At 38.4% G+C, this 14,375-nt stretch overlaps 3 protein-coding genes across 3 annotated transcripts; 1 reads left to right on the top strand and 2 right to left on the bottom strand.

Moving 5' to 3' along the window:
• Positions 1 to 389: 389 nt before the first annotated feature.
• Positions 390 to 10,694, bottom strand: LOC136264531 (transmembrane protein 208-like). The gene is made up of 6 exons (XM_066059292.1): positions 10,616 to 10,694; positions 10,470 to 10,559; positions 10,356 to 10,421; positions 9,231 to 9,367; positions 2,412 to 2,499; positions 390 to 599 (listed from the first exon to the last, which is right to left on the bottom strand). Exons 1-6 carry the CDS (start codon positions 10,619 to 10,621, stop codon positions 453 to 455), a joined length of 534 nt encoding a protein of 177 aa, XP_065915364.1. The 5' UTR covers positions 10,622 to 10,694; the 3' UTR covers positions 390 to 452.
• Positions 10,661 to 11,579, top strand: LOC136264532 (ubiquitin-like FUBI-ribosomal protein eS30 fusion protein). The gene is made up of 3 exons (XM_066059293.1): positions 10,661 to 10,968; positions 11,245 to 11,300; positions 11,357 to 11,579. Exons 1-3 carry the CDS (start codon positions 10,752 to 10,754, stop codon positions 11,483 to 11,485), a joined length of 402 nt encoding a protein of 133 aa, XP_065915365.1. The 5' UTR covers positions 10,661 to 10,751; the 3' UTR covers positions 11,486 to 11,579.
• Positions 11,580 to 12,363: 784 nt separating this feature from the next.
• On the bottom strand, positions 12,364 to 13,516 carry LOC136264530 (ras-related protein Rap-2a-like). The gene is made up of 2 exons (XM_066059291.1): positions 13,386 to 13,516; positions 12,364 to 13,174 (listed from the first exon to the last, which is right to left on the bottom strand). Exon 2 carries the CDS (start codon positions 13,156 to 13,158, stop codon positions 12,616 to 12,618), a length of 543 nt encoding a protein of 180 aa, XP_065915363.1. The 5' UTR covers positions 13,159 to 13,174; positions 13,386 to 13,516; the 3' UTR covers positions 12,364 to 12,615.
• Positions 13,517 to 14,375: the final 859 nt, after the last annotated feature.

Here is a 14,375-nt window from a genome sequence, read left to right as displayed (position 1 = left end):
GATTGGGCTGGCCAAGTCAGTAATCCTGTCCTAGTCGGATGTTACTGGTTTTGCTGTAGACAAAAAAAATCTAAGTTTGGGTAAAGCACAAAATCTATTTCTACCACTAGTATGGTATATCAAGTTGCACATAATTTGCGACTGTGGTTTTTAGTATTGTGTTGTTGTAGACTTCATTGCAGAGTTTTTGGCCTGTATGTCTCTATGGTGATGTTGGTGATTGATACTGGTCTGCCAATAAAATCAAGATCTCCAACCCAGACAGCTTATTGGAACTTGGTCAAAACACCTATATATGTCGGGGAGAACAGGTAACTAACTAAGAAAAGAAGAGTAGAAGACTGTCTGATCTAACACACTAACAGAGGAAACCAAATAGAAAACAAGCATTTCACAACCACATGAACAAGTCATCATTGAATTATTTGTAATTTTGAACTAATGATATATAATCAGTGATATACTTTTTTAGTTAATTTCTTTTCTTTTTTCATCTGTCTCTTTCTGTCTTTATCACTCATCTCTTCTCCTCCAGATCCAGCCTGAAACCATGGCCACAGTAGGTTAGTCCACAACTGGTAGAATGCATAACCTGGAGCCTGTAACAAGCAAGTAGATTACCACACTTGTTTGGTATACATACAAGTTGCTGGCTGGATGAAATATTATGCATAGTCAAACCACACCAAATCATGACAATATTAAAACACTTTCCCATTTGCATTAGTGTACACACATTTTGACCCCTGAAATCAGGACACCTCACTACCTTGATAATCAGGACACGTGTCCATGGTCCCATTTGTATTAGTGTACACAGAGGAAGTTGGTCATGTGTCACAACCCTACAATGAGATTACACACCCAATCATTGCTCCAGGCATATTTAACAGTTAGGAAAACAGCACGTTGTACTAGGAAGGCTGTGAGATGTACTAGTAATGATGTTCTTTAGTGTCAATATTCACTTAGTTCATCTGTGATTCAACATTTCTTATGAATGATGAAGCATGACCAACCTCCTCTGGTATGCACATGTAGATTAGTGCTGAGCGATAGTAGAAAATCACTATCACGATAGATGTTGAAGTATTATTCACGATACGATTATACTTTGATTGAGGAGTGATGATTTACAATCAAGTCCAAGTATTCAATGGACGGGAGTTATACGGAATAACGGAATTGCAGAATAACGAAATAAGCAAAACTTATCTTTTGCAGATTGTACAAATAGTTACATGCTCTATAGCAATCATACTTTATTTACACCTTGCAACAGCTCTGCATGACATGCCACGGCGATGGATACCTAAACAGCAGCTGGGTGAGCATTAAATGGGACGAGCGAGCACACAACCGATCACCCTAGAATGATCTACCTTCGCTAAACTTATTTATCTGTACTACTTAGTTGATATAGCTACAAAACGCCAAGACCTAGTTCTATTCTAGCTGCCCTTCATGTGCATACGACCGAATTTATTAGAGTCACACTAGAGTTCAGTAGGGAAGTCCAGTGGTTGTGTGTCTTTAAATGGATTTCAAAACTCTTTCAGGTTTGAATCAAGAGTGTAGGTAAGTAAACTTAGCGAAGGTAGATTGTGCTAGGGTGATTGGTTGTGTGCTCGTCCCATTTAATGCTCGCCAGCTACTGTTCTATCCATCGCCGTGGTGTGCCATGCAGAGTTGTTGCAAGGTGTAAATAAAGTATAATTACTATAGAGCATATAACTATTTGTACAATCTGCAAAAGATAAGTTTTGCTTATTTCGTTATTCCACAATTCCGTTATTCCATTTTCCGCGTTTTACTAATTCTCTCAATGGACAAATAAACATGCTAAACATGATTAACACTTTCATAGTTTCCTATTTTCTTGGTTTCTTGTAAGCTCGTTAATTAGTTGCGTGGGTGGCTGATATTCAACAATTTTTTGTTACAGCCTTGCAATCAAACCTTTTCATGAAATAGCTAGCCAAGTAGTTGTAAAACAGCCAAGCCAGCTTCTCAAGCAGTGTTTTTAGTGGGATTCTAAAGCCTTTGCAAAGCAATTGACTAATTGCATGGGTGGTCGATAAATATACACAGCTCGTTATAGGCTTGCCACCAGATATTTTGCAGAATAGCAAGCCTAAAGAGTTACAAAACAGGTAAAATAAACTTGGTAACAATGTTTTTAGTAATCTTACAGCATTATCGCGATAGTTAGCTGTAATTATCATGTTGTGATAAATAATTTTTGATCGCAAGTATCGAACTATTGATATTATTTCTCAGCACTAGTGTAGTCATACAGTATCAACTGTGCCCAACAGGGTCTTACGTCAGTTCACCAACTACACAAAACTTATACATAACTACCACTATCATTTTGTGTATGTGTATAGTATTATTGTATGTCACCTTACCAATAGCCAGAGGAGCCAAAAGTAGTATGAGATTAAGGAGGCCACACATTGCACAAAACATGTCAGAATGATGGCATCTTTAGTGTACCTATGACAACAATAGGGAACTGCAATACATATCGATACAGCAAATAAGTATCACGATATGATACTACACTTAGAAAGTTTTCTAGTAGAAACAGTCAGTGATTGCTCTATTATTGTAACAGTGATCTGGATACTAAAATAGAAATCCTCTCTAAGTCTCTATTTACCTGTGCTTTAAAATGCAACGTTACAAGAAGCCATACAAATGCGTGTGTATTAGTGCTGCTGTTAATGCCTGTTATAGCTAAAATATTCTTACCTGGGTCTTCTAAATGGTTACACTTCAAGTATAAAGAACTGCACCACTAAGCAGTAAACAATCTGCTGATACAAGTAATCTTGACAACTCATCAAAATGCAGAGTAATCTGGACAAACCTTCGTGGGAACATGCATTAAAATAGCTAATTGTCTGGGTGGTGTAATAGAGGCAGGTATCCAGGTAGAGATGTGCTTTCATACTAAACACACCAGCTATACTGTAGTTTATCATCACTCACTGAATAAACTAAGAAATTTGTATACACAGTGAATGTAGAATCAGTGTTGGCTCTTTAAGGTATGGATAAATTGCAACTACTAGATAATACGCCAGTCATAACTAGTCATGACCACTTCATTATAGTATCGTGATACAGTATCGTATTGAACAGTTTATTGATGGTGATACGTGATACACAAAATGTACTGTATTGCAGAATACTAGACAACAACAATAACAAACAACAGTCACATCACAACAATAGTGTACTATATAGCTAGAAGGAAAATGTATCAGAGAGAGTAAAAGTTATTTATTAAAAACAAAATTGACTGGAACATAAAGTTTGCTCAAATACCTTTTTCAACCACTAAAAGTGAATATCCCTTATGATCATTACTTTGTATACCACACACTCAGGGTTAGAGGCATGTACAGGTAATTGTATTCTAGTTTTAGTGGTCTATGAAATGATATGATAGTTCATAATCAATAGGTTGTATTCTTCTCATGGTACACTACATTTTGTTAAACCAGGCGCGCGCCCACAGCCACAGCCGGTGGCTGTGGGCGCACGCCTGGTTTACTGAAATTGTGTACCTATCTATGTTTGTCTGTACACACCCACGTGAGCAAAATTGTTGAATGGTAAAAAGCAGCCAGGAAGTAAGAATTGAAAGCTATAATATTATTAAGTTTGTATTAAACTTCCACACACACATAAACTTTTCTCTGCAGTGGTTTCTTCTCGGTGGTCTGAAATACAGGTATGGTGACTCTTCGTGAACGGTCTTCCCTTTTGATTTTATAAATGGTTAACAACTTCAAAACAACGTTGAAGGCCTCTTAGGCTACCAGAGATAGCATATCCTTCGGGGGCGTTACCTGTACTTATGCAAATGAAAATGAAGGGCAGCCTCAAGGCTTTCTCTAAACGATTTGTGTGAGAAAACACAATAGACAAACTATAAAACAAGAGAATATACTTCTGTACGTAATGTGCGGTTTACAGTGGTTGTTATAGTTACGCTTCATTAGAAACACATGGCAATGTAATTACAGAATTACAAAATAATCCATGAATTACAAAATATGCTAAATTACAGTATGCAATTAAATTGAAATAATGTAGCATTACCTAGCGCTTCAGTAGTCTGTGTATTCACTATAGAATGGCCAGCTCCTTGGTTTGTAATGTTTATAAATACAGTATCAATAAGTGAATAGTGTTTCCCAATACACACACCATCTAACAAGAAGGTACATCTTCATGAAAAACAAGTTAATGTTATGCTACTTCTAAAAACCAGGCGGCCATTCAGTTAATACCTTCCCATTCTAACCAAATAGGCAATTAATCAACCATGTATATTTTATGCTTGCTATTGCTATTATTAATATGTGGTCAAATCTGGCTATAAAAGGTAAGAAACAAGTTGATGTTGTGCTACTTCTAAAAACTAGGCGCCATGCAGCTAGCTAACTCATCTGAAATTAAGTTATTAACCAACTATATGTATATACAGTGGAACCTCTCTTATCCGGGCAGTCTGGTACATACTACTGTCCGTATCTCAGAAATATCCATAACTAAGAATAACATGCTATTATGCTAAAGTGACTAACTTAAATACAAATAATGTTGTTATTGCTATCAGTTAGTGCTGCTAGGCAGTTTAGTGGGCCAGAGGGGGAAGTCACTACAGAGCATTCATGGTCACTCCCCTGGGCTGTAAAAATGCATTATCACCTAGCAACCAAGTGGTAGTTATTAGTAGTAGTAGAATAAACAAGCCACCAAACAGGTAAACAGCAACCTTTAGGCTCCCTCCTTGTGCTTTCATCTAAACCAAATTTCATTATGGTCAATAAACTACAAGCCACATGACCAATTTTGGCTGTCCAGACAATGGAGGTGCCTGGATAATAGAGGTCCTGATAAGGGAGGTTCCACTGTATAGGTTTTTGGTTGTGCAATAATACATAATTAACTTTTTTGTAATTCGTATTTTGTAATTCACAAATTTTTTATAATTCTTCAATTTCGTTGCTAAGGAAGCGCTTGTTAAACAAACTGCTTTTATCAACACAGAAGTATCTTCTAAACTGTTTTATAGTTTGACTATCGTGTTTTTTTCCACAAATTCTCTCGACAAAGCCTCAAAGCTGCTCTTCATTTTCATTCGCGTACATACGCTCCCTTTCCAACTCGAAGGGATAGGCTATTCCTGGTAGTCTATGGGGCCTGCACAGTTGTTTTTCAGTTGTTAAAACCCGAAGGGAAGGTAATTCACAAAGTCGGAGGAGAGTCACCACACCCGTATTTCAGACCGCCGAAAAGAAACCACCTCAGAGCAAAGTTTACCTGTGCGGAAATTTAACACAGAACTCATTTAACTTTTACTTCTTGTGTAAAAGCTGCTTTTTCCATTTAACAATTTTGCTCACGTGGGTGCGTACGGACAAACATAGGTAGGTAGGTAGGTACACACACACACACACACTTTTACAAAAACAATTTCAGTAAACTAGGCGTGCGCCCACGGCCGGCCTTCAGGCGTGCCTGATTTAAAAAGTTTGAGTCCAGTAGTCAAATCCAGTGAATGGATACACCCAATATATTTCATATGTGTCCTGTTATAACAAGACGTAGTTCAAAGGGTTAAACAAATACAGCTTATAATGTGCACTTCCAAGTTAAGTATATTTAGCCAGCCTGATCCATTCAGTTCCACTAGAAAGAGTTATAACTTTAGGCCAATGTACTCAAAGACCTGCCCAATTACCTACTGGATTGGTCAAGAATGGTGGCTGGCCACTTTATGCTAAGAGAGATCAATATACTCTAATAGAACAGTCATCTACCATGATACAGCAGTCATATTACCTGAACTAGTTGTAGTTGTAATAAAGAAAACTAGCTCCATTCAGATGGAATTGAACTCTTTTCCCCTCAACTTACATGCATACAATGTATAATTTACATCAAAGCATGTGCAAGTACTACCACACAACTCTTATAAAACTTACGACTTACTCGGTAATATATAAGAGGTACAAAATCAAGATATAGTATATAGGCTGCTATAGTAGTTTTGTGCCTAAAAGCATGAAGCATACTTATGGGACCACAGCAAACATATAATATGTGACTGGATCTGTAAAAACCTGACACAATCCTAAATTTACAGTATGAAGCATTGAATACAATGGGTGAAATATCTGCATATTATTGAAAAAATTCAGTAAATTTTTTTGAACGACCCTTTCTTAGTGAAGAAAGCGACTAATTATAAAAACCTGGATGTCATCTTATTCGCCTACTCAAGAAGAGTTGGAAAATCTTTGTTTGATTGCAGTTGACCCAAATTATGAGTATTCGTTTATGTCACATTGAAGCAATCGTACATGATTGATTTTTCTCCACAAATTTCGCCTCTGTGTGCAAAAGGCCATAAAAGGATACACTTGCCCAGTAATTGATTCCCCTATTCATGGCGAACACAATGGTGAAAATTTCAGCTCCGTACATCAATCCAACTGTTTTAATAAGCACCTGTAATTTACTTTCCTATACTTGCTTGTTGTGGCGTACAAATCGATTTCTGTTGCTACTTTGTACTGCTGTGACTCCGAAAGTTATTGGCATATGAGGCTGAAACTCTGGCAAAGTAAATTATAAATATTTAATAAACAGGAATTCAAAAAATGCAAGTTGATTGTGTCTAGTTCTTGCAGATCCGGTCGCATGTGTAAATTCATAAAGAGCATTAAAGAACTTTAGAGTGAAGATCAATGCAAAAAAAAGTGCTATATTTGTGATACAGTACAGTTTATGTGGCCACAGTGCTATATACGCAACCACAGTGCTATGACCACAGTGCTATGACCACAGCGCTGTATCAAGGTAGTTATAGTACTGCATGAGCAGAAGACGATTAGTTGCGCGACGCCCAACCCTAAAATTGAGAAGACAAGGACGGTGAAGAAAGCACCCCAGAGGCACAGGAAAAAGCATTTCAGGGGGTCCTCAAGGTACATTCTTATCAGAGCGAAGTCTATTGTTTCACTAAAGGCTTGCTTGGTAAGTCTCAAATAGTTTCACGCATGTCTTACTCGAGTTCCAGCTCGAAACTTGGAAGTTCTTTAAATCAATTAAAGCATTGCCTTGCTCGTGATATACGAAAAATATAACACTCAAAGAGTGGCCTCGAGACAAAATATCACCTACTCTTTTCGTATTTTTCGTATAGCACCTGCAGCGATGCTTTAACTATAACATAATGGCCCAATACTGACCACAAAATTAAGGCATAGAAACAAGTTCATATAGTGTTACTTCAGGTGCCAGTCAATACTATAAATAAGTTATGCCCATTAATTGTGGTCTTCTATTATCAAACGCATACAGCAATTTTAATTGTAATTCCAGGTATTTGATATTACTACAGCATATTCATTGGTAAGGAAGTGTAACTTGAATAAACCTCTTTACACCACAAAGAACAATCAACTTTCTTCTTATAGTCTGCATACGGTGCTTACTCTTGACAATGCCTTGAGCCTGATCTTCATTTCACATGCAGTTGAGAGGGACACATCCCATTTCAATTCAAAGGGATACACTATTTTTCTAGTAGCCTATACAAGGTCAATAGTCATTACAACACCCGCACAGCCAAGCTGTTCATACTGTATTTAGAAATTATCGAGTAGACTCCTATAAATTAAATTGAGGATCTATAGAATGCTCACACTGTCTGCTTTCAACATGAAACTTCAAGTGGGGAACCACACACACACACACACACACACACACACACACACACACACACACACACACACACACACACACACACACACACACACACACACACACACACACACACACACACACACACACACACACACACACACACACACACACACACACACACACACACACACACACACACACACACACACACACACACACACACACACACACACACACACACACACACACACACACACACACACACACACACACACACACACACACACACACACACACACACACACACACACACACACACACACACACACACACACACACACACACACACACACACACACACACACACACACACACACACACACACACACACACACACACACACACACACACACACACACACACACACACACACACACACACACACACACACACACACACACACACACACACACACACACACACACACACACACACACACACACACACACACACACACACACACACACACACACACACACACACACACACACACACACACACACACACACACACACACACACACACACACACACACACACACACACACACACACACACACACACACACACACACACACACACACACACACACACACACACACACACACACACACACACACACACACACACACACACACACACACACACACACACACACACACACACACACACACACACACACACACACACACACACACACACACACACACACACACACACACACACACACACACACACACACACACACACACACACACACACACACACACACACACACACACACACACACACACACACACACACACACACACACACACACACACACACACACACAAACCAATTTCAGGAAACTACCAGCCAACTGCAGGCAGTGCCTGGTTTAAAATGAAACACTATTTAGACAGATTCACAGAAAATGAGAACCTGCCTGTCCTTGCCTGTTTGAATCCTAAGTAAGGTTCAAACATAGAAAGTAGTGTAGGTGATGCTAACACTGCTCAATCAGGTAATTAGTCATCTTGGCATTGAAAAACATGAAACTAATTATAAAAACAATAATTCTCATTTTCATGTCCAACAATTCCTGGAATTGAGCATCCTTATTGGGTCATTTTTTTTAGCGTGTCCACATCAACAGGTCCCAAGTATACACCACAGAGTAACTATTTTGTCCTGTATAACTGTGGCTATAACGCCTTGATCATCAGGACGCAATTGGTTGATCCCAAGGTGTCCTTAATACAATACACTGGAACCTGTTAATGAGGACACCTACATAATTAATCCAGACACTTAGTTAGGTCCCAAAGTATCCCTTAGTTCATAAACTGACCTGGAAAATCAGGACACCTTTCACTATAGGTTGTCACAGGTTCTGGTATATTGTATTTTAGGGAAGCAACTTTCAAACATTTTTCATAGACACACAAATCTTACTCAGCAGTTCCTGAGTCCACGTTAAGATCAGCTCCACCATCTTCTACTTGTCCTGTACTACCAAACAAAGGGGTGGCCATCTTCTGCATCAGATAATATGCCCCACCATTGACCAGCCCAGCATATATCACCCATACCTAATACAAGATAGAAGGGGACTATTATAGAAATGGTTGATGTAAGACAATACTACCATACAGACAAGTTCAAGTGAATGGTGGACGTTATGTCACTAAAGACTTAAATACTGGCCTGGAAACAGCTTTCGTTACACATTGTAGAAAATTAGGATTAAGAAAATAAGATCCAGGAACAACTAAGAACCATGTTGACCTGCCAACCATGAAGGCAAGCATCATGTACAAAATACTGTACTAAAACTTACCTACACGCTGGAGGCATCTACTACTAGTTAGCAGGGATTTGTAATTTATCAAATGATCGTATATTTCAAAAAACAACAACCAAACAACTCAAGAAATTCCTTGGCTAAATAAGAGAATAAGTACTATAAGGATTCAGGCTTCATCCAACAGCTATAATTGAAACATATCAGTAGCTGTCAAGTTTCAAAATTTCTCTAGCAATTTTGTAAAATACAAGGTGTTTGATGGCCCTTGTACTAACATTCCACATGTATGGTCACAACTACCTTAACAGCAAAGGCAATAAATATACTAACCCCAGGTACCAGGGTTTACTATGGTTCAGCATTGTGGACTAATGGTCAACAACATATTCATTGCCTAATCTCGCATAGCCAGACCACTATTTCAGCGCAGATGCCACCTGTACTGAAAAGGGTCTGGTATACTTTCAATAGGCCAGTTGTACATGTGACAGCACTTCTATCAGTATCTTAAGTATAAATAATGAAAATAGTGTTTGCAGAACAAAGAACCATCATGCAATGGTGAATCCTTATGCATGCTCATTAATGCCTTCAAGTGGCCGCATCACGTTCCTACCAGGTGCTGTCACAACTGGCCTATTGGAAGTGTACCAGACCTTTTTCAGTGGGAATCAGTGCGGGTGCTTATAACCTCTAATTGATAAACCCCTGTGTGGTCTGGCTATGCGAGACACCCATTATCATGTATACAAGTCAAACAGCTAGCAACTCACTATACTCCAGAAATACGAGGCAGTTCCATACACTGAGAATAACAATGACAACACAACCTGTACTGACTAACAGACACACACGTGACACCTATCACTACTGCAGAAAGCACTCACTGTTCCAATGATAATTAGATTGCGATAAAATGAAAGTGTCTTCAAATTCTCTACGTAGATTTCCTTCTGTCCCTTAGTTCTTTGCTTTGGCTATACACAAGTGATATAATATTAGACACACGCTGTAACTTTAGCTGACTTCTCACCGGCATATTCTAATTATTCCACACCACAAATCTGACACACCTAGCGCATGCGTATGATCGTTGCACCCTCGTGTTGCAATCCTTTTTGTTCATTATAAAATTTCGGGCTGAGCGCTAAGAATTAAGTTGAGTTGAAATGCCGCTATTCGTCCAGGGATCTTCGCTTCACACGGTGAGTGTTTCTGATGAAACTACCGTCGGCGATTTGAAGGATATTTTGAGTCCGTCTGAAGGCGTCACTGCTGAGGATCAAGTACTGACTTATGGTGGTGTGCCACTTGAGGACGATGAGCTAGTGTGCGAGGAAGTGCCTGATATGGGAACCATTACACTGACTACCAGAATCCTCGGAGGTGAAGTTTTGATGTGTGGTGTTCATTAATTAGGATAATGCATGGAAGTCACTTATAAATATGCATAGTAGTCTCACGTGAAAAATATAATATTAGAAAATTACAACCATTGTCCCTAAGAGTAGAATACAAGCACATTTGTGGTTGTAGGGGTTTGACCGTATATTGATGGTAATTGATAATAGTTCAACACATGAAGCACTTGTATGTTCTACATGTGATGTATCTAGTATGTTCTGTGTTGTAACTTGCTTGACATTCTCTGTAATGTTACAGGTAAGGTTCACGGATCACTTGCTCGTGCTGGTAAAGTGAAGGGACAAACACCAAAGGTATGAAAATTTTTAAAATGTATGTGGACTCCTTTACTTAACCTACTCGTTTTTAGATTGAGCCACAAGAAAAGAAAAAGAAGAAGACTGGCCGAGCTAAGAGAAGGATGCAGTACAACAGACGATTTGTCAACGTTGTACAGAGTTTTGGCAGGAAGAGGGGACCCAACTCTAACGCTCCATAACTTAAACATTTGACACGGTCAATTAATGCTATTGAATTGTGTGCAATGTATGGCTACATTTGATGATAAATATTGATACCACCCATCACACCAACTAGTATTGAGTTACACTAGATAATTAGAACTTTACAATGTATAATGGGATAGTCACTACCTGTTAAAGTACTGCTGAATGGAATCAAGTGTTCTTGCAGTGAATCGCATGTAGAAAACATTTAGCAACACAAAGTTTGATGAAGATAGTAAGGCTCTACTCTCTGATGTTCATAGTGAAACTTCAATGATCAAAACTATTGATCCCAGTTGTGACAGTGACTACCCCTTATAGGTTGGATAAGTCACACTAGACAGAAATATGGCCAAGTAAGGGCTAAAATGTGATGGCTGTTCAACTGGAACCAAAGCTTTCCAAACACTTTCCATATAAAGGTTATTTGCTTTATCATCCATTTGTTAAAATAGCTTCCCTTCTTGTGGGTTAATATGTAATGCTGATTATGTCATTTGTGGTGTCACAGGAATTCCTCTTCAAAAGGCAACACCTTTGATATTTCATTATCAATAATATGAACTCATGCATTTCATCAAGATGTACATTTGACCCTGACATGTGCCATATCACCACACAGCACCCCTACACCTGCACAGTTGTCAACATAGATTAATATGTGGTGACATTTATCACACTTGTTTGCTATTCAACTAACACCTATGGCCTTACAAGTTTAGAATAGTTAGGAATTGGCTCCACACTAAATGTTCCCTGAAATTCACAAATTCATGACCATCTTAACTTTGTGGCTGCATCAATACACACATCAGTCACAATGATTACGTCTCGTGACAAAATATAAAACAGTCGTCTACTTTTGAATGTATTCAACACATACAAGTCATTTCACAATTTCAACTTATTTTAATTTGTGGTGCATGTAACATTATAATACAGGTGTATAGAAATTTAGCAATGTTGCATCATGTCAGCGTGTGCAATGAAAAAATACATAACCACAGGTTAGTAGTAGTGATGGTTAAATTAAATAGCAGTGATACCAAATGGTGAGAAACTATTTTCAATTAACATATAAACTAAAATTTGTATGGGCAATACAATGAACACAAAATACACTTTACAATAATATGCAACAAGATTTATCTTTTTGCTTTTGTTTGATCTTATTTATCTGACGCACAATCTCTAGAAATGCCTCTGCTACGTTTAGATTTGACTTAGCTGATGTCTCAAAGAATGGGCAGCCCCATTCACTAGCTAGCATCTGTCCATCTCTACTATTAACTGATCGTTCTTGTTCCATGTCACACTTGTTCCCTATCAAGATCATCGGTTGTACTGTGCCACCTTTAACACGACTGATCTGGTCTCTCATTGGTTGTACATCGATGAACGTTTGAGCATTGACTATGGAGTATACTAGCAAAAATCCCTGACCATTCTTGATGTATAAATCTCTCATTGAAGCGAACTGCTCGGTGCCTGCTGTGTCAAGGATTTCCAAGACACCTGGTGATCCGTCTATGTCGATTTCTTTACGGTAAAAGTCCTCGATAGTCGGGTCATACTTCTCTACAAATGTGCCGGACACAAACTGAACTGTAAGGGCACTTTTCCCAACGCCGCCTGAGCCAAGAACCACAACCTTGTATTCTCTCATTTTCGTTAGATTAACACTACACAAATAAACAAATACAATTACAATGGCATCGCGATTAAAACAATTAGGCTGTAAAAGACCTCGTTACTTCAATATGGACATTAGAAAACGCCAGCAAAGATGGAACAAATACAAAATGGGCGGAGACTTCAGCTACAACAAGCACATTGTTATAACATTAAGTTACCATGTTATCAGGCTTGTAGTCACTCAAGACATACACTCACCTTTTACCAGATGCTGACTCGTCTTTGGAATACAATTAATAATTTACTGTCAGTACGCCATTTTTAGCAAACGTCACACTGCGTCAAGCTCGAGCTATTTATAGAAGCAACTAAAAAATGTTCTATAATTAGTTTGCGCAGGTGAAATGACCGGATTTGGAAAATCAGTCACATTTTACAATTCAAATATTTATTATCAAATGAGGCTACCAATTACAATGATTAAAATTATTGGTCAGTACCCTGAATTACAACAAATTTGTGTGAAATATTTTAATGGTGGCACAGCAAAGTATAGATTTCTGTGTAGCTATTTCACATGTGACATTAAGACAGATTTTCCTAAATTCAGTCACAATTTAATGAATTTATTGCTGATGAGGACATTGCTGCTGTTGCAGAGCAGAGAATTTTACTTTTGGTAACTTCAGTACCCCCAGATACTGTGAACTCTCCTTTAGTTGCTGAATTGATTGCTTCTGAAACTCCGTGTGATGGGCAACCACATGATTTGAGGCACTCTAGTTATCGAGCTCGCTACCCATTAGAATTGCCCATTTACCATCCACCTACAGTTAGTAATAGACCTTTAGCATTTTCCAATCCAGATCCCTCTTGTTTACAAACTGACTTCTGGCTTTTATGCAATACTCAATTCCAATGATTGCCATCCATTCATCTCTTCGTTCAATCTGTTAGTAACTACTAGTTCCCACTCTTCCCTCTTTACCCTATATTCGCCTTTTCCCACTATGTCCAGCATCTCCCTTCCAACTTGATTGTATATTTAGTATAATTATTGTTTTAGCTCATGTGTGTATGTATTATCCTCCTGTCAAAAAATTGATTGCTGAAAGTCAAATACCTCACACACATAGCAGTAGCATGTGTCTTACTGCTACACTGACCGTCACAATAGCCTTCTCAGTATAACAAATGCTTTGCAAGTTCATACAATAATACAGGCCACTTTCAGTATCCTTCTTATGA

This window comes from Dysidea avara, chromosome 8, assembly GCF_963678975.1.
Source record: "Dysidea avara chromosome 8, odDysAvar1.4, whole genome shotgun sequence".
NCBI classification, from domain to species: Eukaryota; Metazoa; Porifera; class Demospongiae; order Dictyoceratida; family Dysideidae; genus Dysidea; species Dysidea avara.
This window is presented reverse-complemented; position numbering and strand designations above follow the sequence as displayed.

Coding starts and splice junctions, on each gene's coding strand:
- LOC136264531 (XM_066059292.1), bottom strand. Junction 10,422..10,469: donor ATCTAATTATCATTGGAACA/GTGAGTGCTTTC, acceptor TGTGTCTGTTAG/TCAGTACAGGTTGTGTTGTC. Junction 2,500..9,230: donor GTGGACTCAGGAACTGCTGA/GTAAGATTTGTG, acceptor TTGTTGTCATAG/GTACACTAAAGATGCCATCA.
- LOC136264532 (XM_066059293.1), top strand. CDS start 10,752: ATGCCGCTATTCGTCCAGGGATCTTCGCTTCACACGGTGAGTGTTTCT. Junction 10,969..11,244: donor GACTACCAGAATCCTCGGAG/GTGAAGTTTTGA, acceptor GTAATGTTACAG/GTAAGGTTCACGGATCACTT. Junction 11,301..11,356: donor TGAAGGGACAAACACCAAAG/GTATGAAAATTT, acceptor ACTCGTTTTTAG/ATTGAGCCACAAGAAAAGAA.
- LOC136264530 (XM_066059291.1), bottom strand. CDS start 13,158: ATGAGAGAATACAAGGTTGTGGTTCTTGGCTCAGGCGGCGTTGGGAAA.